This window comes from Dromiciops gliroides, chromosome 3, assembly GCF_019393635.1.
Source record: "Dromiciops gliroides isolate mDroGli1 chromosome 3, mDroGli1.pri, whole genome shotgun sequence".
Classification (NCBI taxonomy): Eukaryota; Metazoa; Chordata; class Mammalia; order Microbiotheria; family Microbiotheriidae; genus Dromiciops; species Dromiciops gliroides.
This window is the reverse complement of record NC_057863.1, coordinates 527,650,110-527,675,855: the sequence shown is the minus strand read 5'-3', so window position 1 is coordinate 527,675,855 and position 25,746 is coordinate 527,650,110. Positions and strand designations below refer to the sequence as shown.

General features: G+C 36.3%; 1 protein-coding gene across 1 annotated transcript in view; it reads left to right on the top strand.

The window, feature by feature from the left end:
* Positions 1 to 25,746, top strand: part of GUCY1A2 (guanylate cyclase 1 soluble subunit alpha 2) — a 424,741-nt gene that overhangs the window by 348,203 nt on the left and 50,792 nt on the right. Inside the window, exon 7 of the mRNA XM_043994631.1 lies at positions 25,342 to 25,496. Coding sequence (XP_043850566.1) covers positions 25,342 to 25,496 — 155 coding nt within the window. The remainder of the gene's footprint in view (positions 1 to 25,341; positions 25,497 to 25,746) is intronic.

Sequence of the window (25,746 nt, the reverse complement as noted above, 5' to 3'; positions counted from 1 at the left end):
AATGTGGGGATTGTGACCAGAGAGAAGAAAACACAAACAGACACTGGGTAAGAGAAGCTCTCAAGCTATAGGCTTCACATTTTTTCTTTTATATTTTGGCTAATATTGAACCTCCAGATATCTCTGCACTCAGACAGTTTGGACCTGAATGGTATCACACCAAGGTGCAAATTAGTGAGATATTGCAATCCCTAGGAAGTTCATACCTTGCTATAGATGACCTGCAGTGGCTACTGTGCTAGTGGCACCAGGAGAGTGACATCTGATGACCAACTCAGATATTTTACTCCCTTGCTTTATTATTAATATAGTGATGTGCTGCCTTTTGTTAAGCTTGTGTAAGGGAGCAAACAAATCAGTTTAGAATACTGCTACAGTTGGAGTACCCTAGGTGTCACATTTGGGACAAATACTCTATAAAAAAGAATTCACTAAACAATGGGAGTATCCACCTTGGACCTCTTTTAAAGGACTTCATTATAAAGTGGCCTCACAGCATACTCCTTAAAGACAGAGTTACTAGGCTTCATTATGTGCAATTGATTCAGATTTTAACTAATTCAATTACAAATATTACTGCATATCAGTGAGAAAACTAAATTTAAGAGAGTCAGTCATCTTTGTCCAACTTTGATGTGTATATTTAAAGTGAAAATTTTAAGGATAGAATATATTTAAATAAAAGAACTGCAGTGTGCAAAGCTTTATATGATCATGCTAAAATCAGTGTTTGAAAGGTTAAAGGTCTAATGCATTATTTATTTGATAGTAAAGTTAATTGATAATATGAATGAGAATTAGAACTAACATTTATTTCTCTAATTTTCTCTCAATATTATCATAATTATATCTCACCAAATATCTTAGAAGAATTATGACAGAAACTTCTCTAAACTATTTATTTAAAAAAAGACAACAACTAGGTGTCCCTTTCTCACCTAGGCTGAAATTTCAAGAGGTATAGACCTAGTCCCACTCTGATTATTATGGCCAGCATGCCTCAGGCAGCCTTGTGGCCCCCCACTGTCAGGAGTTCATTAGATTAGTGCCAGATTCAGTACAGGCACCCAATCAATTTAGTCTACCACAGCTCCTGTACCCAAGAGATCAGCCAGCTTTAGGTTCTCCAGGGTCAGACATAACAGCTTAAAATTTCCCTATTTTAAAGCAAGAAACTGAAAACTAAATATGTCAAGGGATAACTATCATAAACAAGAGCTCTTAGTGGGATCTTCTATGATTTTCGAGAGTGTAAACAGATGAGAAGAGGAGAGTAAGAGAGAGAGAGAGAGAGAGCATAAGAAGAATAAAAAAGAAAAAAAGTGAGTGTAAAGAGACTAAAATATTTGAGAACTGCTGAACTAAGTGATCATAATGTATTGTCTAGTTCTTAATCCTACAATCACTTCCATGAAGAAATTTACAATCTAGTAAGAATATATAAGAAATTTATAAGAAAGGTATGCAAAGAACTACAATATAAAACAGTATATGGTAAGTTCCAGCAGTGCTCAGTTGGAAGAAGAATCTTCATTCACTGACAAATAAATTTATTAATTATATACTGATAAACAATACCATTTGTAAAGCTATACTCAGTCAATCATAGGAAGTTTAAGAAGGATTGTAACTCAAATATTAAAAACAGGGAAAGAAAGAATTAATAAATTGATATTCTATAGGCAATTTAAAATGATTAGAGTTTAGTCAATCAAATTCACTATACATACATACACACACACACATATAGTTGCAGGGCAATGAAGGTTAAGTGACTTGCCCAAGGTCACACAGCTAGTAAGTGTCAAGTGTCTGAGGTTGGATTTGAACCCAGGTCCTCCTGAATCCAGGACCAATGCTTTATCCATTGCACCACCTAGCTGCATCCCACTAAATATATTTTTAAGTGCCTGCTAGGTGCTAGTCACTGCGCCAAGTGTCAGGTTGGCAAAGATAAAACTGAGATGCTCCCTACCATTAATGACCTTACATTTAAATAGGGAATACCATAGTAGGCACAGGTAAGTACCTGAATGCATGGCATTGATTTTTCAATGTTTCTTCTTTTTTACTTCCTGTTTTTTATGATTTTAGAAAACCAAAGATAGTAATTCAGGAATGTGTATATTTCTTATCATCTGGAATTCTTACTAAATGACTAGAGCAAGGGAAAAGTTTGAAAATGTGCCCTTAGTACTATGTTTGGTAGTTTAAAACATTCTTTTGAAATATAAGACAGAGAAGTTATGGTTTCTCTCAAAGTTCTTCAGTAAAAGGTCATCTAAATATTAAACCATTGTCTCCTAGTATGTGATCTAATCTTTTCCTTGTGGACAGTTTTTATGTCTTGTTTCTGTATGATAAATTTAATGAGCCCAATTCTCTCTTTTCTTTCATGCTAAATGGGACATAAATGTATCTTCAAAAGCTGACCTCTTCCAACCCAAATAGAAAATACAGAGAGGCAGATTTAGCCCCATAAGGAAAAATAATTGTAGCCATGGTGATCGAAATCCTGTCCCAGGATTCAAGCAACAGCTAATGTTATGAACTGGGTCATCTCTGAGAGTATCTGTAAAGAAGATGGAGGAAATAAATGAAATCAGTTGGGTAAAAGTCAATGTTGCCTTGCTTCTAATTCCTAAATTCCCTTTGGAGACATTCCCAGAGAGCTCCCAATTCATTATATCAGTGATAACAATGGGACAACATTTCTATCTCCATGATTCCTCTACCTGAAGTCCAGATTCCAAAGCAGGATTGCACAATCAATAAATATTTATTAAACATATACCCTGCCAGTCACTGTGCTAGGCTCTAGAGATAGAAAGAATAAAGCAGAGAACAGTAGTGGCAGTCTGAGTTGTAATATCCATCGACACTGCAAAGGGATGATATCAGACCTGTCATACTATCTTTTTAAATTAGAATTATTCTTTCTCCATACCAAAAAAATGTCCCTTTTCTTAAATTCTATATCCATTCATCTCCTCAGTCTCCAACTTTATGTTGTTGATTTGGTATAAACTTAAAGCTTTAAAGTGTTGCCTGTTGGGACAGAGATGATTGGATATTTTCTATTTGGATGATGTATAATAGGTTTTTCATTTTCCCATCCAAAATCCCTTAAGGTAACCAAATTATTTTCTCATTTTGCAGTTTGTTATTGTTTGACACTTATTTTTAAAGTCAACTTAGAATGTATTCATGGAACGACAGTATCTGAAAGAATCCTAAATAATTTATTTTAAAATAGTTTGTCTCATTTAATCATTCAGCTACTATTTAAGTTCTTGCTCTGTGTAAAGAACTATGGTAGGTGCTGATGTCCTGATGATATATTGGTCATAAACTAGCAGTTCGATGAAAATTTCTAATCAGCATATTTTAAATCAGAATTTTTACTTCCTGTCTTGTTAAGTAATCATTATATATAGATCAATTTACAGGCACCATACTAATGGGAATGTAAGTACAAAAAAGGAAACAATTCCTACTCTCAAGTAGTGAACACTTTGCAATGAGAGTGCTTGTTGAAATTATAAAGTAATGTACTTTTCAAAGCTGACATTTTTTGAATTGTAGTGTTGTTGAGCAGTGATTCGGTTATATGGAAGGGGGTAGAATAGGGCAGACTCATTTGCAATAAAGAAGACTCTCTGGTTGGGTTATTATATCTTATGTTCCTTTTCAAGTCCCTGCCTGCTCTTCCATTCCCAAAATTTGAACCCTGAGAAATGTATTTCAAGTCAAATCTCATCTCTTTTTTTTAGCTTGTTTCCCCTTTAAAATGAGTGGATTCATTGACTTATCTCAAAGATCTGATTTTCCTCCACATGATAGCAATTAGAGCTGTTCAATGATAGAGTACATTTCCTTGTAAGAAAATGAGTTCCTATTACTGGAGATTTTTCTTCCATAATGTAAGCCACTGGAAGGTAGAGATTGTTTTTTTTAAATTTTGTCTTTGCATGCCTAATGCCTCAGCATTATGCTTTGCATATAGTGAAGGCTTAAAAGATGCCTCTTTGATCAGATTGGGTTGGTGAATGAACAAGCAACTTGTGGTGATTTTATGATGAATGAATTAATTGTGGATACCAAGCATAAACTCTGTGATCAATGGGATAAAAAGAATGGCATTTACAAAACCATATTGGAAAAGTTATCAAATTTGAAATCATAAATCAATGCAACCCTCCCTCATTTTCCCTTTTAAATTGTATAACATCTCAGCACTAATAATTTTATTACTTTTGACTATCATCATAGATATATTTTCTATAGGAATTTTTTCTCAGATGGAGCAACTACAACAGATAAAATGTAAGATATGAAGCCTCCCTTTAATATTTTATGCATTCCATATGTGAAACTGATGTGTATTTGTGTTTGTCTACATTTTAGCATATACTTATAGTATACCTTTTTGTTGGTTTTAACTATATTTTGAACATTAAGGCTTGACTTGAAGTAATAATGTTGTGGTCATAAGTGACTATATTTTGCCATGTATATACATATGTATATATACATGTTTATATATATATATACACACATATACACAAACACACCTATTTATGTCTTTTCATGACGCCTCAGTTCCCTGTTACAGGAAGGTTATACAAAATAAATAAGAAATAATTAATAGAGAAAAGGCTTTAGCATTAGGATGGTGGTATGGGAAAAGGCTTTTTGTAGAAGGATGACATGAAGGAAGCCAGGGATGGCAGGAGACAGAAATGAGGAGGTTGAGAATTTGGGGCATGACAATCAGTGAAAATGCATGGAGTAAGGAGATAGAATGTTGAATATGATGGAAAGAGGGGCAGCTAGGTGGCACAGTGGATAGAGCACCAGCCCTGGAGTCAGGAGTACCTGAGTTCAAATCTGGCCTCAGATACTTAACACTTACTAGCTGTGTGACCTGGGGCAAGTCACTTAACCCTAATTGCCTCACTAAAAATAACTAAATAACCAAATGAATGAATGAATGAATGAATGAATGAATGAATGAATGAATGAATGAATGAATGAATATGATGGAAGGAGGACAGTATTACTCGATCCCAGAGTTTTGGGGGGGAACAGGAAGGGAAAGGGAGTAAGGTCTAAGAGGACTGGAAAAGTGATATATGTTCCAAAGATTACAATGGACTAATATTCATAAACGATCAAAGTTGTGGGGTTTTTTAAAGCCCCAGCTTGGAAAAACAAACAAATAAACAAAAAAATCTCTGAAAAACCTAAATTGCTTAACAGCTTGTATTTGGTTAGAATTAGGAGCAGAGTGGTCAGGGGTGAAAAATACTAGGTGAGAACAAGATTGTCTACCCTTTAGCTCATGCCTTTCTCTAATTGACAGCTGAACAAATGCGAAAGGGCAGCTGCTTTGTGCTTGTTTGATCAGGGCATTGAAGGAATCCATGCAATGAGCTAAGATCAAGTAGTTAGCTCTCTCTCTAGAATGACAGATTAATAACAACTTAAATACAAAATGGTTTTTGAGAAATAAGAGGGAAGCTCTCTTGATATAGAGCCATAGAACATTCAGTCTAGAAGGGGTCTTAGAGAAAATCAGGTCCAACCTCCCCATTTTACAGACGAAGTAAGCTCATTGTTATTATTCTACCATCTGGAAACCAGGGCTCAGGATAGAAAAGGAGTAAGGATTTGCAGTATGATGATTCTAAAGCTCCTTCAAAGAAGGCTCTAAGCTAACTGGGTGCATCTTGGTTCAATTTATAAACAATTGCAGGAGTAAATTTGGGTAGCTAGGTGCCACAAGAGATAGAGCAACAGGCCTGGATTCAGAAAGACCTGAATTCAAAACCAGCTTCAGACACTTTTTATCTTTGTGATCTTGTATAAGTCACTTAACACTGTTTGCCTCAAGTCCCACATCTGTAAAATTAGCTGGAGAATGAAAAGGCAAACTACTCCAGTATCTTTGCCAAGAAAACCTCAAATGGAGTCAAAGAGTATTGGAAAAGATTGAACAACAACAATGATAACAGGAATAAAGGGAATATAATGAATTATGTATTCCTGAATGCAAAATTTCTATTTCATCTAAGATTTTACTGAAAGCTAATTGGAGAGCCCAAAGTTTTCATCTATTAATAATTCCTAATAAAGTGATCTCTTAATAAAGTGCTTATTTATAATGATTATCTTCAGAGTTAGAGCTGATAACATGATAGAATGTATGTAAATAAAGGTTTTATTTCCCCCGATGCCCCCAAAAAGGGAAGGTGGGGAAGCCATGTGAACAGGACAGCATCCTCTACCCTGGCCCAGGATCTAGCTCCCCTTCCAGGTGTAGTTTCATGGCTTCTGCAGGCCCCCAACTCTGTCCAAGGCCCAGCTTGCCACCTACTACATTGAGGGCTACACCCCTGGGGTCAAGAGCATTCCTTATGCCCTGCCAACTCCACAGCAGCTCCAGCCGAGGAACAAGGCCCTCCAAGGGAGCTGTAATCTGGGTGACCTCCTGGTGGCAGAGGCCCCTATCTGGCCCAGTTAGAGGTCACTGAATTCAACTTTCTCTTATTGAATATGAGGGAATTACAGAGATGTTAAATGAATTACCCAAAGTCATAGAGGTAGTGGCTGAACTGAGATTCAAACTTACCATATTTGGCACATAGTGAATAATGTAATACATATAGGTATGTTGATTGACTGATTGAAATCCAGGCTCTTTGATTCCAGAGGCAAATCTCTATCTACTGTACCAGACTGCATTCCTATTTAATTAAAAAAAAAAGTTGTTGGAAAATAAAGAGCTTGATCTGCTTAAAAGTATCTGTTCTTTCATTTTAATTTTCTTTAGGAGTAGTGGTTGGCATTTCAAGTAAATAACTACCATTGTTTTAAGTAAGAGCTGTCTTTAAGAAGTTCTTGATCAATAAAATGAATATAACTAGTGATTAAATGCAGTAAGTGCTGGTAATTGTAAGAGGGTCAACAAAACTCCCTGTATTCCAAAGCAGAGATTAATACATAGAAATGAGGATGCCAGAAACATATTCTATTTCAATCATATTTATCTTACACATTTCATATTATTTGTATTCCTACTTTTCATTCCTTATTTAGAATCTCAGCCTTTCATATTTATAAAAATATTGAATCAATTTTAAGCCTGCATAGAATAATTTCCCTTGTCTTCTAAATTTGATAAATCTTTGTGAATTATTAGCTCTGAAATAGAATAGAATATGATTGGGGGCCAACAGAAACATCAACTATCATTTGTAATCAGTATAATTTGTAACATAATTTATAATAACTTGCACAGGAAATTTGCCACCATGGAATGATGGAAAGAATATTGAAATTAAGAAGTCTCGGTTCTAGTCCTATATATGCCACTAGTGGCTTTGAGGGATGTTAAGTCACTTGTGTCATTCTATGTGACTCAGACATGGAGTCAGGAAGATCTGAGTTCAAATCATGGCTCAGACTCCTTCTTACCAGCTGTAGTATCATGGTGCCTAGTACATAGTTAACATTTAATAAAGGCTTATTGTCTTGTGTTACCCGTGGCTATTTAAATTTCTTAAGTTAAAACTGTCATTTAACTTCTCTTTGTCTTGGTTTCCTCATCTGTAAAATGGAAATAATAATTGCACTTACCTTACAGAGTTTTTATACAAATCAAATGAGGTAACACATGTAAAGTTCTTCATAAATCTTAGAGCACTATTTAAATGTTGTTATACTAATACTATTATTATTTTTATTTCTCTGGGTCTCAATTTCATCATTTATAAAAAATATGGAGTTTTAAAATGCTGATGGAGGGGAGAAAGATAAAGGAAGCACTTGAAAACTAGAGGCAAAAACAGGTAGATTTGTGTCTTGCACATAGTAGGTGTTTAGTAAATATTTTATGGATTGAATTCATTAACTATGGAACATAATTCTAAGACGTGACTGGTATTTATTGTGATAGGATTGCATAAAATCTCCTTTTAGTATTCACAGCTGTCTAAGGACTTCTTGCTATACACACAGAAGTCTAGTCTGGCCTAAGTATGGATGGAGCTCTCCATATTTAGCAAATGAAAAAGCATATAAGAAGTGCTTTGCAAATGTTAAAGTTTTATATAATGACTAATGACTACTAGTAGTAGTGTTATAGCATCCAGAAGTAAAAAGAAATTTTTAAAAAATCCTTTGGCCCAACCTACTCATTTAACAAGCTGATGATACAGAAATTGATGTGACTTGTCCAAGAGCACATAAATAGCTATTAATAGAGCAAATACTCAAACCTAGTTCTCCTCCATCTCTATGTGTAGTGCTCTGAGTCTTCCTCCATCAAAATTTTCCTTCCCAGTGTTCTATTCAAATGGGACTTTGTGTCTTGGGCTTGAAGTGATAATTTCACAGATTATAGAAATGATTAAATTATCCTACTCAATTCCCCAGTACTCCTTGAATGTCAGCAAAGGAGTTCATTATCTCTTTAGTAATTAATAGGGAACTGTGTAATTTAAGATTCTAAATGTGGATTCTAATCTGTTCCCCCAGTTTGGGGGAAACTGACTAAAAATCACTGATAAAACAAGTTTAGGTTTTTTAGGGTTTATTGGAAAATAGAAAGAAAAAGATTGAGAACAGAATTCTAACAGCCTGGTATTCCTATCTTTCCTCAAATTTCCTGTGAAGTCCTCTGCCGCCACCACCATCAAGTCAGGAAACCAAAAGGCCCAGCGCTCTCTGCGCAGGCTCCCTTTCCTCCTTCCTGTCTCCTCCCAGACCATAGGAGGCTCCTCAAGTTGATTGGCTGGTAGCCTTGATAGACAGCACCCATGAGCAAACGTCATTTCCTGACGCCAAGGAAAAGCTACAATGCCTCTGAGGCATTTTCCTCATGGTGGAGCTTTCCCACAGCAAGTCTCCAGTAGGTGGCGTCATTCCAATCATTACAGAACCACTGCATGTTTTTGAGGAATGTTTGACATGGCCAGAAATTTCATAACGAAGTGGTGAAGATAGATCATATCAGGTGGAGACTAGATTTTTTTCTTTTTTTCTTTTTCTTTTTTTTTGTGGGGCAATGAGGGTTAAGTGACTTGCCCAGAGTCACATAGCTAGTGTCAAGTATCAGAAGCTGGATTTGAACTCAGGTCCTCCTGAATCCAGGGCTGGTGCTTTATCCACTGAACCACCTAGCTGCCCCCTAGATTTTTTTTTTTACGAGACCAGCTCAGCTATTGAAATAGTTTAGAAAATTAAGAATAGGGACTCCTACTAAGGTGGCAGCAGTGGGAGTAAAAAGTAAAAGGAAGTGGGAGAAATGTAGAATCAGAAGGACTTGACAACTAGCTGGAAGTGAGAGCCAAGTATAACTCCCAAGGGTATAAGTGATTGGAAGTCCTGGTTATGGAAATAACAAGAAAAAGAGGAAGAGGGGAAAAGATAATAAGCTTAGTTTTGCACAGGTCGAATATGAAGTGCTAGCAAGGAATTGAAGTGAAGATGTCCTGAGAATAGCTGAAGATATTCATCTGGAGATGAGAAGGCTCAGAGCAGTAGATAAATATTAGTAAATCATTTGCCTAGAGGTCATAGATGAAGTTGTGATGAGTTAAATTGCCAAGCAATAAAGTATATAAGACAAGAGAAGGCAGATAATGACAAAACCGTGAACATCAACATTAAGGAGTTTGGAAGAATAATATACACCTTGGAAAGCAAGGGAAAAGTTGTGGTTAGAGACAAAATAATTGGAAAACTTGCCTTTGATGCATCAGCCATCCCTTAATCCCACAGCACCCATTTTCCTATCACTTCATAGATAAAAACAGGTTTTCTAAATGAAGTGGACATTTTCCTAAACTTTTATGACTAAGTAGGCTAGGAATTTTTTTTTAATCTGACATCTAAAAGCTTGAGTTGTTGTTGTTGTTATTGTTTTTGGTTGTTCATTTGTTCATTTAAGGGGCTTTTAAACATATGTTTTTATGACTTCCAATAAAATTGATTTTCTTTGTAAAAAAGAAAAAAGATAATTGGAAGAGATGAGAAAACAAGAGAGAGTAAAGAGAAAGGCATGGCCAATATTTTCAAATTACTAGTCTTACACAATTCCTCCCATGTTTTGCAGATATTTTGCTAATAAAATGCCACTATAAGGTTTTTCAATGATATTGCTTAGGTTGTGTTAAAATCAGGAAGTCTAAATCATGATCAACATTCAGAGGACTTTAAAATTGGAAGGGATTGTAGAGGTAGATTTTAGAGGGTTAGTGAACTTGGATGGGAAAAAGAAATACAACTTTAATTTTTTTCCTCACTTACTTTTGACTTCGCGTTTAATTCTGTGTATTTTGCTTTATTAGGCTTCACTAGACTTACCAAAGGATTTATGAATAAAAGAAAGACAAAAAAAGGTTAAGAACCCTTGTACCAAGACCAACCTCCTCATTTTACAGATAAAGCACCTCTCCCTCATTAATAGGATTAAAGTGAGCTTTCAAAGGGTAGGTAGGTGGTACAGTGGATAAAGCACAGGACTTGGAATCAGTAAGACTCATCTTCCTGAGTTCACATCTGGTCTCAGACACTTACTGGCTGTATGACCCTGGGCAAGTCACTTAACCCTGTTTGTCTCAGTTTCCTCATCTATAAAGTGAACTGGAGAAGGAGATGGTAAACCACTCTAGTATCTTTGCCAAGAAAACTCCAAATGGGATCATGAAGAGTTGGATATGACTGAAGTAACTGAATAGCAGTCGTAAGCTTCTGAAGAATTTGCTTTGAAGCCTTTAATACCCACATATCACAATATCTACTGAACTTATATTTCTTCCTTTTAGCAATGGAGAATATTTGTGAATGCATATAAATTGAATTTCTCTGTAAGCAGTTTTTGTTTGACACCACAAATTTTAATTTGACTGTGATTTGTTAAAGGACTTTTTCTAATAGGGGACCCTTTATTTTTATAAGGGCCAATGAATGGAAAAAAAAATTGACATTTAGAAAGGAAAGAGAGGCTGAATCATCAAACTTAAAAAATTCAAAGACAGGACTGCCTGATTATTTAATAATAAAGTTATTTTAAGACTTTTCATATATTTTTGTAACAAGAATATCATTAAAGGCCAAGATTGTTATTTTTCTTCAAAATCTGGACAGGCTTAGCATTTATAGAATATTTGATGCTTCTGAGAGGTGGTGGTTGTTTTTCAGTCATTCAATCATGTCCAACTCTTCATGATTCCATGAAACACAGCACACCAGGCCCTTCAATCTTTCAATATCTCCCAAAGTCTGTCCAAGCTCATCTTCATTGCTTCCATGGCACTATCTGTCTTATCCTTTACTACCCCCTTTTCCTCTTGCCTTCAATCTTTCTCAACATCCAGGTCTTTTCCAATGAATCCTACTTCTCATTATGTGACCAAAGTATTTAAACTTCAGCTTCAGGTGAAGATGTGAGTCAGGGGCTAGAAATGACTATATTCTTAATTCTGCCAGCATATATATCCAAAGTTACCCTTTAATCAAGATTCATTAAGAAGGGAATTCAAAGAAGCCAATAGGTATATGCTACCTTTCAGGATATATGCAACTGTAGTAGGCTATTGGTTGGTTGTGTTGACTGCTTCTAAATATCTAACAATCACATATCAGTGTACATATGTCAGTTGAAACTTTTATTGGGATGATTTGCCAAAATTTTTCTCCAATTGACTTGATTTTCATGGATATTAATGATCATATTTCAGTAGAAGAAAAAATTTTCAGGATATATGCAGGTATAGAATTTTAGTTGCTGAAAAACTTATCTTAATATTTATCAAGATTTGTATTTTTATGGAGGTAGATTTTCCTCTGCATAAAAAGGATTGGTTAGTAACATTTTTCAGTGTCACAGAATGAGAATTTCTAGGACCTTTGAAAATTTAAGAAATTAGCTGAGTGGGGCAGCTAGGTGACACAGTAGATAAAGCACTGGCCCTGGATTCAGAAGTACCTGAGTTCAAATTCGGCCTCAGACACTTGACACTTACTAGCTGTGTGACCCTGGGCAAGTCACTTAACCCCTATTGCCCCACAAAAACAAACAAAAAAAACTAAAAAAAAAGAAATTAGCTGAGTTTGTCTAAGATAAAGCTATGTACAAGAGTCACCATTAAGAAAATAGTAGAAATGAAATTAATTTGTATAAGCATAAAATTGAGGATATTAATATTTTTAATAAATTTAGATGGAAAATTCTATATTTTTCTTGATTGATGTGATATGAAATCTAATTTTATTGATTCCATTAGCAATTGAAATAAAAATAACTTAAATGTATATAGCATTTTAAATTATAAGCTCCTTGAGAGCAGGAACTATCTTTTGCTTCTTTTTGTATCCCTAGCACTTAGCAAAATGCCTGGCCTGTAACAATCACTTAATAAATGTTATTTAATTAAATTAAACTGAGTGAAACAGTGACCCTTTATGTGTTTGAAAAACTAAAGGTCACGTGATTTGGGAAAATGCAGTTTTTAACAAGTTTTTTAATTTAAATCTAATACTGACAGAAAAGTGAAAAATTTTCCTGCATTCCAACAATTTATCACCTTCCTTCTTCTCCATCATCACCATAAATAGTTCATATCTATGAAATGTTTGATGCCTTGCTGGAATTTAATGTTCCATACATTGAAATGTGAAAAAGAAAATAGCTTTTCCAAAAGCTAAATTTAATAATTATTATTTCTGAGGAATATGAATATGAATGCAGATTTTGGCCATGCTCACAAAGAGAAGGGATTCTTGGAGAGGAAAGAAAGGGAACAGATTTGAAGTTTAAGCAGTTACCCAGAGTCCTATGCTCTGCCCTTGATGCTGATCTTGGAATGGGGCTAATGGAGAGAAGAAATAGCAAGCCAGTGAAAATAAGAAGCAGTTGGAGGCCACACTAAGTGATGAGACATTTGAGAGGAGCCTTTAAAAACCATTGCTGAAAAACAAGCCAGGAAGACCAGACAGAGGATCAGGCCAGCATGAAATTGAACCATGGCTATGTCAAGATTGGAGATGGTGGGGATGGGACAGATCTAGTATTATAACCAATCACCAATGAGAAGGGCAGAAGCAGGGATTTACAACCCCCAGGGCAAGGAAGGAGATATTCAACTAGTTTTGCTAGCATCTAATGCATCCCCTTTTCTGTTCCCTCCTCCCAGTCTCTACCTCCCCCCACCCTCTAACCATTCTCTTAGGATTCAGTAAACCTTTCTGTCAAAGCTTTTTAATTCTTCTCTACCTATTACCTATACTTTGCCAACTACTTTCACCAGTAGGTAGAAAATTCCTTACCTTTTACTTTCACATTAGATTCTTTTTATTTACCTTTAATATGATGCATTGTCATGTAATTCTGACCTTGTTTGTTAATTATGCTTGCCCTGGAAGGTACAGACTTCTAAATTATTGAGGTTTTGAAAATTCAATTTAGAGTTTGCTTGTACAAACTGGCTGAAGCTTCAGAGCTACTCATTTAAAGGAGATGACAGTTTATAGGCATTTAATGAGTACCCTGAAAGAAAGAGAGCTGGCTGATACACCTGGTAAATAACAGCCCCAGGACCAAGGTGAACAGAGAAGGTGAAGATCATCAATTTCTCTCTTCCATTGGAAAGTGAAGAGGATTGGCATTTGCAGGAAAACCGTGCCTCAGAAAGGGAAGTGAGTTCCTGTGGAATTACACCCTTGCGAAGGGAGGAATAAGGAGTTCCCCAGACATTGGAGAACAGTTACTCTAACAATGAGTGATTGATGGATTCAGCTTGCCTAGCTTGCCAACAGCAACAAGGCTTTACATATTTAACCAGGTTCTCCTAATATATATCATTTTCTGGGCTGTGTTGAGAATCTGGCAAAACTACATTAATTCCTTCAGGCTGTGAAGGTTCTGTTCAGTTTGCCTCTTTTAAGAGACCCTGAATTTTTTACTCTCATTATTTGTTTATATTGGAGGGGTAAATAGCCATGCATTTAATCATATATCTACCATATACATCAGAAACTTTTTTGATGTTTTATGCTTTAAAACTATGTGTAATCTCAGTAACAGGAATATTGTGCTATGATTGAATGACTTAGCTATTCTCAGTAATACAATGATCCAAGACAATTCCAAAGAACTCATGATGACAAATGCTATCCACCTCCAGAGAAAGAATTGATGGAGTCTGAATGAAGATCAAAGCATACTAGTTTTCTTCTTTATTTTTTTGTGGCTTTTTTGTCTGTTTTCTTTCACAACATGACTAATATAGAAATGTTTTGCATGATTCACATGTATAACTTATATGAAATTGCTTACCCTCTCAGGGAGGGGGAAGGAGATAGAGATGTGGAGAGAGTTTGGAACTCATAATTTTTCAAATGCATATTAAAAATTGTTTTTACTTAAAATTGGGGGAAAACCAAAATGTTATTTTTAAAAAAAACAATATGTAATCTGAAGGAGAAGAGCACATAAGGCAGCTGGAGGGCATAGTGGATAGTGTAGTGTGTTCAGTCTATAGTCAGAAAGACTCATCTTCCTGAGTTCAAATCCAGCCTCAGACATTTACTAGATGTGTGAACAGGAAAATCACTTAATTCTATTTGCCTCAGTTCCTCATCTGTAAAATGAACTGGAGAAAAAAAATGGCGAACTGCTCCAGTATCTTTGCCAAGAAAACCCCAAATGGGGTCACGAAGAGTCAGACACATCTAAAAAATGACTCAACAACAAAAGTATGTAAAAGTTTGTGTGGTAAAAACATGCTTGTCTGCATGTTGTCCTAACCTACTAAATAAAGAGTAGAGAAAGGCTTTCTTTAGGACTTTAAAAGCAATCATTTTAACAAAAGGAATATTTTTAAATTTTCAAAAAGCTACTATAGGGATCCCTATCCCCATTTTAAAATTTTCAGGAAACTGAAACTTAGCCAAGTGCAATGAATTGTCTTCATGTAATAAGTCCATGGTCTCTAAGAATTTTCTTACTTAGGGTTAGAATGTTTCTCACAACCCCCATTTAAATCCTGACTAGGACAGCAAAATGAAGAAAGCAAGGTCATTCCCTTTTGTGATTATGACTTGACTTTCTGCCTTTATTTTGTATACCTGCCAGTAGCAAAAATTCTTTTGTTTTTGACCTGGCTAATTTCAAGCCATCAGTAAACACTTGTCTTCTTTTTTGTTGTTTAGTCTGTTAGTTCTCTCTTTGTTACCCCATTTGGGGTTTTCTTGGACAAGATACTGGAGTGGTTTGCAATTTTCTTCTCCAGATCATTTTACAGATGAGAAAAGTGAGGCAAACAGGGTAAAGTGACTTGCCCAGAGTCACAAAGCTAGTAAGTGTCTGAGGTGAGATTTTAATTCAGGTCCTCCTGACTCAGCACTCTATTCACTGAGCCCACTAGCTGCCCTACTTCTATCTTCCTACCTATGTTTTAAGCACCTACTATGAAGAGAAACCAAGTGTAGTTAAGATGAGACTCCACCCTCATGGACTTTACCACATAGGAGGAAAAATACATTGTAGAAAGCTAATTAGAGCACAGAATAATATCTAAGTACATAAGTGAATGGCTTCATAATAGCAGAGAGGGAAAGGCTGGGGACATGAAGTAGAATTTATAGAGATAGTGACATTCCAGTAAGGATGGGTGGGAATTCTGGATGAGTAAGGTTCTGGTGAGCAAAATCCCTGTGGATTTTGCTCATGGTCTGGAATTGACTTAGATTATCAAAGGCTGAGCCAGTGAAGTATAAGCTTTGGCAAGTTCTATCACACTAGAAAGCCTTTTGAAAGCTTTTATCAGCTGGCTGCAGACAATCCTAGCCAATAAGAGAGGCTAGTGCCTTCATTGAGGCTATTGTAAACACCTGCTGGCTTTTCCACTCAAAGTTCAAATTCCCTTCCTTCTTTATTGTAGTAATGCTGAAAAAAGATGATAAAATTGTATTAAATTATGGTTCCACATGCTTTGCCCCAGATTTATGAAGGCCATGCTAGTGGAACATAAGCTCTGGCAGGTTCTACTATACTGGGGAGGTATGGGGAGAGAGCAATAGACGGGCTGCTTTCCAAAAATAAGCCCAGTTAAGTATGGAGAGGTTCATCACTGGCACATTTGGCTATAGGGTGATTAATTGTTTGAGATGGGAATAGATGAAGCAAAGATATTTACCAAAGAGGCCCACGTGCCTCCCTTCTACTTCTGCAGTGATGGTGTCAGAATGGTGGAATAGGAAGCAGAAGACAGAATCAAGCAGGCTTTGGATTGTCTATAGATTGTCTTGTTGGTATTTAAGAGGATACCTTTTTGTCCACTGAGTATGAGTGGAAATTGTACAGGAGGATCTAAATCACACCCATCTTGACAGTTGTGGTATTGATAAAAACAGAAGGGAAAAGGAAGTTGTTTTCAAATGGATAAATGAGGAATTACACAGAATGTTTATTTTTAAAGAATGTCATCATAGAATCTACAGAAATGTATAACCAGAAAACAAGATGGAGAGAATAAGAGATAACTGATGGACAGCCCTAGTGTTCAGTTGGTATTCTTGAAATGCTAGAAGAATAAAAGAAAAACAGACTCCATCATGGTCAATAGACTGGCTCTGTGGCATGTATTTCTGGGAGGACATGGACAAGGGTTACACAGGATGGGCAGGCATCAATGGGTTGTGGCCTGTATGACTGAAAAATGTAGTACTTTCAATAATGCCATAGATCCATGAGAATTATAAGTTATCACAAAGGAAACTTATAGAGATAAAATGTTTCAAAAAGACTCTGGGATGGCAGCAGAGGAGGAGATACATGAAATGACTAGCTTTCTTTATTAGCCTCCAGTATTTTTTCAGGATCATCATCTATATTACAGCATCTTCCTCTGCGTGGAAAGGTAGCTTTTAAGGCTTCAATTTCTTTTTATTTTTTTAGCCTAGAAGTAAAGTCTAATTTTTGTCAAACTTTCTATGAAAAACAAATTTATCTCTAGACATCAATGTTCAGGTCAAAAAAACATTATAAAACTATTTAGTGGAGGGATTTTGTGTCCATGCACATGACTCCGTGAAATTGAAATTTTGGTGGTGATGCAAGGTAGCTTCCAGTTGCCTCTGGATAAATGTCACATATCCACAGGGACTCCTTCTCCAGGTGGCCATTTTTCTGAGACTCACAAGAAAAAGAGAAATCCTGTGCTGTATATTATACATGAAGTGATTCTATTCTTCCTGAGAGTTCTGAGCTTTAGAAACTAGAAGCCTTTCAGCTTCAAATGTACAAGCCAATGAAACATTGATGAATGTTCCTTATCAGAGAAGCATAGTCAATAAAGAGGAACTCAGGGAAGGGAGGTGAAAGAGACCTATTTCTATTGTGGAACTGAAAGATACCTGCTTTATTTGGACAGAGATTATAATTAGATTATAAAATTCTTATTAGTCAAGAGCTATGTTTTATGATTTCCTTTCCAAAACACAAAGCATAGTGCTAAGTAAATCATAGGCCCTCAATAATTAAAATTATTTAAATGTCAGGGCTCTTTTTTTTCATTCTTTTAAGTATGACCAGCCTGATGTAGTGGATAGAGTTATGGGCTGGGAGGCAGGTACACTTGTATTCAAATCCTGCCTCTATCCCTCACTAGCTGTGACATATATTGGCAAATAACTCAGTCTTAGAAAACTGGCTAGTGCTCATCTAGTAAAGTGGATTAGAATCTAAGTTGGTGGAAAGATTCTCCACACTACACTCCTAAAATCATAGATCCTTATCATATGCCTGCCAAACAGATTAAGTATATTTTAAAATCATTTTTATGAAGATAACTGATTATAGACTTTTTGTTTTTCAATAGTTTAAATTTTAATCCAATAAATTTAGCAATATATTTAATATAGTTAATATTATAGGTCCAGCTCAAATTAAATGTTTGCACAACTAGTACACTATGTCTTTGAGAATGGTATTGCTCAGAAGCCAAAATTGTCAGTAAATCTGTTCAATCTGCCTTGTATAGATAAAGACCTCTACTGAAACAAATGGGGATCTTTATTGACTTGTTTGTTGGGTGAACCAAAATTTCTGGGGTTTTTTGTTTTGTTTTGTTTTTACTCCTGAGAATTCTATAAAATTATAAAATATTGCTAAAGATTTACCAAGTATCTTCTTTATGCCATGGTATCCTAATAATTTCTCAAGAGTATGGTAGGGGACCAAGGAGTTGCAGCAAAATGTATAAGATATTCTTTGCCCTCAAGGAACTTAAAGTCTAGTTGGAAGACGAGGTACATATACAGATAAAAATAAAACTAGCATTACAAGGCAGGGATATATAAGTATCAAACCAGTGGAATAGATAGTAAATGCTGTAGAAGTTCAGCAGAGTTAGAGATCATTGGGTTTGTGTGGGCAGAGAACTTTTAAATGAGGCTGTGGTTTCTAAACTGGACTTTGAATATAAAGTAGGGATCAAGGAAAAACACACAAAGGAAGGAGTGGGAGATGAGCAAAAACTCAGACAGGAACGTCTATGAGATATTTGGTTGGTGGGGGAGACAAAAAAACTATCATAGAATTACAAAATTATAGTATTATGAAGTCTAAAAGGGATTTCCTAGTTAATTCAGTTCAATGTATTCCTGAACAAGAATCCTGTCCAAAAAATCCCTAACAAGAATTCATCCAGCCTCTCTTCCAGTGATGGACAAACCCCTAATTCTTCAGGTGGCCTACGTTACTCTGAAGGTGCTGTAATAGTTAGAACGTTCTTTTTTCTTATAGTCACCTTAAATCGGTCTCTCTGAAACTTCTGGCTAATATTCCTAGTTTTGGCTTCTGAAACCAAGCCTATTCTCCTTTTCATGTGACAAAAAATACTTAAGTTGGCTACTGCTTCCTCCCTGCATTCTCTTCAAGCTCCACATTTCCACTTCTTTCCCCTGGCCCTGAAATAGATAAGGCCCTCCTCTGGACTTGTCAAAGCACTTCCTAAAATGTGGTGTCCAAGTCTCAACATATTATTCTAGGTGTTGCCTCACTAGGTCACCTCTCTCATTTTGGACCCTTTTTGACATGATAGGTAAGAATCTTCTAGAACAGCCATCAGGTCTGCCTGATGGGGATTTGGATGTTTCTCATAGTGCAGGTTAGGAGATTTGGGTTCTTGGCCTGGCTCTTACATTAACACGCTGCATGAACTCAGACACTCTATTTCCCATTTGGGGCCTTGAGTTCTCTCCTTTGTAGAAAATAAAAGGGATGCACAAGATAATCTCTAAGGCTGATTTATCCCTATATGGTGAACCACAATGTAAGTTTTTTGGTTCATTAAGAAGTAGAAAACTTGTATTTCAAATCACATATGACTTTTTTTCTTTCTAAAAATGTATGGGTCCATTTTCTGACTTTACCAAGTAGTAAATAGAAAACAATGAACAAAATAAACTCATGCTTTGATAATTAAGGTTCTGTGATTCTGTCATTGTTCAAAACATCAGCTCTCATTGTAAAGGATGATAGATATGGGTGTCAGAAATTAAGCTGTTGAGTACTAAATTTATAATCTACCCTATAAGCTTTCTTGGGAGGAGGGGGGAAGAATTCAAATATTTATTATGGGTCTGTTCCTTTTCCCTCCTAAAAGTGAATTAGAAAATAGTCAAACAAAAAACTCTGCTTCATTGAAGGTTCTGGCCAATTTTGTCCTGATAAGTTAAAAAAAAATCTCATATTTGAAAGGTTTTCATGTGGAAGAAGGATTGAGCTTGTTTTTCTTTGCTTCAGAAGGCAGAAAGAAGTCTAGTAAATAGAAATTAAAGGAAGGAAAATTTCTATCTCAATATAAAGAGGAATTTCCTAATAGGAGCTGCTTTCAAAAGTCATAAATCTAGCCATTCAACTGAATGACCACTTGCTCTGGGTATGTTATTTTTGGCAAGAAGACCTCAAAGATCCTTTCTAACTCTACAATTATATTTTGTAACTTGAATTTCCAGTTTACTTTATCCTGTATCATTGAGTGCTCATGGTCCACCAGTGGGTCAGGTTAGGACTAAATCAATGCTTTTCAAGTGGGAAGGATATCTATAGCGCTCTCTCTCTCTCTCTCTCTCTCTCTCTCTCTCTCTAATCTTGTATTTATAGTTATCTCAAGAAAATAGTCTCAAGTTTGGTGGTAATAAACACCTTGTGGTATTCCATGTTGTTTCACTACGTAACGATTGGAATGTTGCCACCTGCTGGAGACTTACTGTAGGAAAGCCATGAGGAAAAGCACCTGAAGGCAAGACATGTGACTTTTCTTTGGCATCACGAAGTGACATTTGCTTGTGGGAGGAAGAAGGGGCAAGGCTGTCTCTCTTGCTCTCTTTTGTGAGGAATCTGGTGGATAGTGGAACTAGAAATACACTCTCCCTTGAATAGATAGATGAATCTAGGCCTTAATCTTTCTCCTCGCCAAATTCTTATTCTTCTTAATAAATGCTTAAAAGTCTAACTCTTGCTAAAGCTTATAATTTATTGGCGGCCACTCATTAGATATTTTAGACAGACTAGCTAGAATTTTAGCCCCTTAAAACTATATTTGGAAATTTTTTACGTCACTTGTGTGAGAGTCAATGATTTTCTGACATAGATAGCTTTCTAAGGAAATCACAACTCATTGTAAAAGAAAATTAGCCTGATGATTCAGTTTGAAAGGGATTCAGTGGGGTCTCCCTGTTTTCCAGTGCAACTGTATTTCAGTATCTCAACTCATTATGGGTAATGAGTCTGGGCTACTTGTGGCTTCCCAGGGATTATTTTCTCTTGGATATCCTAGGAAGTGGAGTAAAGAAAAAAACAAAGTTAACTTCCCGCTCCCCCAACAAAATCCTCAGGGTCTTCATCTTCAGAGTCAGGTCTGGGACATCTCTCTTACTGACAATGTGATAATAGAAGCCTCCTGGCTTTAGAGAGAAGGCATAGGGTTGTGATTGAAAAATGAAGAGCATAAAATAATGAGGCTACGAAAGCTGTCACTGCAATGTTCATTCATTCTGCTGTGCCTCCAGTTTGAAAAGATCTCTGTAATGGTGGGAAGTCCCCATTGACAGCTTTGGTCTTGGAGTTCTGCGTTTCCCTTAGGCAGATCTGTATTGCACAGGTTAATTTGGTAAGGAACAGGCTGGTGTATCTGTGACTGAAAATAGAAACAAAGGGAAATATAATAAGATTGCCCATTATTTCCCTGATTCTGAACAAAGAACTATATAGATATATTTTAAATGACTTTTTCTCATTTTCCCTTCTCTCTGTCCCTGAACCCATTAATACCTTTCACCTTTGTGCATCTTAGAAGATCTCTCATTAAGGATAGCTCTAAATTTCGTAGGTGTTTGATTCTTTTAAGAGGAGTAAAAGGAAAAGGAGTTGATAGGTATTATTTTTATCAAATAATATAATTTGTATAAAACACAAAATATCAAATAAATGTATAATGGCATTAGGAGCTAGAGTTAGGACACAGCCAACCTACTGTGGAAAGGGTTTTTGCCCCTAGGCAATTGTCCTAGGGTTCATAATACAGAGTTAACATATATTGGCCCTTCATTTTGATAACTGTGGTACCAATGATAGGGATGACAGAGAATTGAAGTTATTTACCTCTGGGTTTGTAATTTTTTTTAATACTAATAGTTCCTCCTTCTCAGGATGTCTCTAATGGTGATGATGATAAAAGCTGGAATTTAAGGCTTACAAAGCACTTTAGATATGTTCTTTCATTTGATCTCAATAACTGTGAGGCAGTTATTATTATATCCATTTCAAAAATTAGGAAACTGAGGATACAAGATGTTAAGAGATTTATCCAAAGTCACACAACTAGCAAATGTCAAAGGTCAGATTTGCACTTAGGTCTTCCTGACTCAATGTCCAAAACTTTACTGAGTCACCCAGCTGCCTCTCTGCTATAATGACCTCAGTGTACAGATAGTATCCCTTTTTTGCTTTCCTTATCCTTTAGTCTCAGCAAATCTGGAGCACATGTGACCAAGACATCAAGAGTCCTGCTCCTAAACTAGGACCTATCTTTGTTTACTTACCTGCATCATATAGCTTAGCCAAGAAGTAGTCCCCCTCAATTTGTCTACATAGTGTATACGGGTATATGTGTGTATATATATGCATACATGTATGTGTATGTCTACATGCATGTGTATATGTATGTGCATATATATGTATATATAAATAATATGGAACTTGCAACTTTATAACATACTATCATATCATTGACATAGCTCACTGGATCCTTGCAACCCTATAAGATAGGCAGAACACATATTATAATTATTATACAGGTATGAAGAAACCAAGGCTCAGAGAAGTTAATTGACTTGCACAAAGTCACACTGTCACAAATGGGGGATGAGATGGGGTGAGATGAATTGCAGATCTCTTTGTTTGACACATTTTCCACTATACCAAATGCAAGAGACTTCCTTTCTCGAGAATGCCATTCTTATATTTTTCTGATACATCTTCCCAAAAGGAAGGCATTGTGCTTGTCATAGTGGGAAGGGTATATGTGTGTATGTTGAACAGCAGATGGAGAAGTATATCTTGCCCTTTGAAGACAACAGGTTTTGAGAACTGGACAGGACCTCAAAAATCATCTAAGCTAATTTGCTCTGTTTACTGGGGAGGAAACTAAAGCCCAGAGAAGATGAATAACTTGGCCTCTAACAACACAAAGGTTGTGAGTACCAAAGCTAAGTCAACAGAACTTCTGACTAAAAATACATTGTACTTTCCATTGTACTGCACTGTCTTCTGGTTATTCTCTTGTGACCTGTCAGCACAGTCCTGTACATCTTCACAGCAAACCCTAAAAGCATAGAGTCAGAACCTGGGAGAAGATTCAGCTCTAAGTGAGGGTAAATTGTATCTTCCATAGTCAATGAAGTCCTTAGCAGACAGTCCAATAAATTGGATTCAGTGTTAGGATTTTGTGCAATCACTGCCTCTTGGTTATCCTTCTACCTATATGGTCACTCCTCCATTTCATTTGCTGAATCATAATCCATGAACCACACCTCTAAAAGTGAATGTTCCCCAAGCTTCAGTTCTTGCCCTTTTCTTTTTCTTTCTCTAAACTTTATCTCTTAGTTACATCTCCAATGCAGTGGGTTCAATGAACATTTCTATGCTGATGACTTCCAGATGTATATTTCCTGCCTTAGTATCTTTACTGAGCTCCAGTCCTGCATTACCACAAGCCTATTGGACATAACCTGTAGACATTCCAAACTCTGCAGCTCCAAAAAAGAGCTCATTATCTCCCTCCTTTCCCACTAAACTTTCCACTCTTCTTCATTTCTCTATTTCCTTTGAGGATGTACACCATTATTATCCCAGATTTCCAGGTTCAAAATTTGTCATCCTTGAGTCTACTATGCTTACCCTTTCCTTTAATATCCAATCAGTTGCCAGGCTTTTTTGGTTTTATTGCCATTGCATATCTTGCATTTCTACTCTTTTCTCTACCCCAGATCAAGATCTCATCATCTACTTCTACCTCAATAGTCTTAATTGGTCTCCCTGTCTTAAGTTCCTCCATTTTCCAGTCCATTCTTTTTACAACTGCTGAATTAATATTCCCAAAACATGGATTTAGCCATGTCACCTACCTGTTCAACAGGCTTCAGTGTTGCCCTGTTGCCTCTAGTATAAACAAAACCTGTCCTGTCTGGCATTTAAAGAGAAGCTAGGTGTTGCTGTCAATAGAGTTCTGGTTCTGAAAACAAGAATCCCTTAGTTCAGATCAAGCCTCGGGCACTTATATAGCTATGACTCTGGGCAAATCACTAAATGTCTGTTTGCCTTGCTTTCTTCAACTATAAAATGAAGATAATAATCACACCTATTTCCCAGGGTTGTTGTGGAATTTAAATGAGATACTATATGTAAAATGCCTAACACAATGCCTGGCATATAGTAAGTACTTGATAAATGCTTTTTTCTTTACTTCCTTTACAAAATGAATTGCCACCTCATACAGGATGGATATATATATTCCTCTCCCTCAAATTTGCTAGTGCTATCTCCCAAACTTACTTTGCATTTAGTCTATAAATAGTTTGTATGTATCTGTTTACCTGTTGTATGCTTACCACCAATAAAATATAAGCTTCTTGAGGGTGGAGATTATTTCATTTTTGTCTTTGTGTCCATAGTACCTAGTATGGTACTTGGCACATAGTAGGTGATTAATAAAATTATTTTTGAGAGAATGAATTACATGGGTGGAGGGCTTCCAATCCTTGATTTGTAGCTATATTTTTGTACTTATATTTGTATATTTAAAATAGATATTGATTCCATATGTGAAGCTCCTTAGGGGGAGGGACCTTGTTCCACTATAGTCCCTTTTAACTGGCTGACTAGGGCTATGGCAATAATCCTGGGTCTTGAAGGCTTTTCCATTGGAGTACATGGCAACTCCCACCAAACTAGAAAGTCTTTAACATGGACTGCTCAGCCTGAGTCAAATTCTGGAAAAAACCTCATTAACAAAAAGGTGATCACAAGGTAATGATTGATTTTTTTATTTGTTTATGGTAAAACAACTAATGAAACCATCTTCCTGAGTCAGGGAAACATTTCCATCTTTGTCAGTGGAGAGAATACACAAACCCATAAAATCAGCCATAAGATCTTTTAAAGTGTTGAGGTATTCAAGAAAAGTAGGGTAAAGACTAATTATTATTAGAGATGGTTTAGGTTCTCAAGTGCTACCATGCAGCTTTTCCAAAGCTGCTTGTCCTCACCCCATCCCAAAACAGCTGTGTATACATCTTGTGTATACTTATATATCTGTGTTCTATGATAGAATGTATGCTTGGGGCAGCTAGGTCGTGCAGTGGATTCAGGAGGACCTGAATTCAAATCCAGCCTCAGACACTTGACACTTACTAGGTGTGTGACCCTGGGCAAGTCATTTAACCTCATTGCCCCACCCCCCAAAATTAAAAAGATATAATGTGTGCTCCTGGAGGTCAGAGACTGATTTATCTTTATCTTTCTATTCCCAGTGCCTAGCAACCACAGTGCTTGCCATGTAAAAGGTACCCAAAATAAATATTTGTTGTTTGATTAATTGAAATTACAGTATAACTGAATCTGAGGTACAAGGATTTTTTCAGTATTATTTTCAGTAAGAGGGTAATTATATTTCTTATTTTGATGCTTACAGAGGAAAATGAAAATTTACATATGTTCTCTCTCTCTCTCTCTCTCTCTCTCTCTCTCTCTCTCTCTCTCTCATTCAGATGAGGATAGGGATTCACTCAGGGTCTGTTCTGGCTGGAGTTGTTGGTGTAAGAATGCCAAGATACTGCCTCTTTGGAAACAATGTCACCCTTGCCAGCAAGTTTGAATCAGGCAGCCATCCACGACGCATCAATGTCAGCCCTACAACTTACCAGTAAGTGTGACCTACTCACCCACCTGGACTTTGGCACTTTGACAATCTGATACCCTGCTCCCTATGCTACTCTGAATCCATTCTTTCTGATATTTCCAGGTTGATATGGGTAGATCAGCCCGATGTTTGAAGAACAAAAATACTCACATTTATTTACATCCATAAAAAGCACACTGGAAAACTATCTTGGCATAGACCTAAACATAGGTTTGTCATTTCCCAGAGTTAGTGGTGGGTTTTTTTTTTTTTA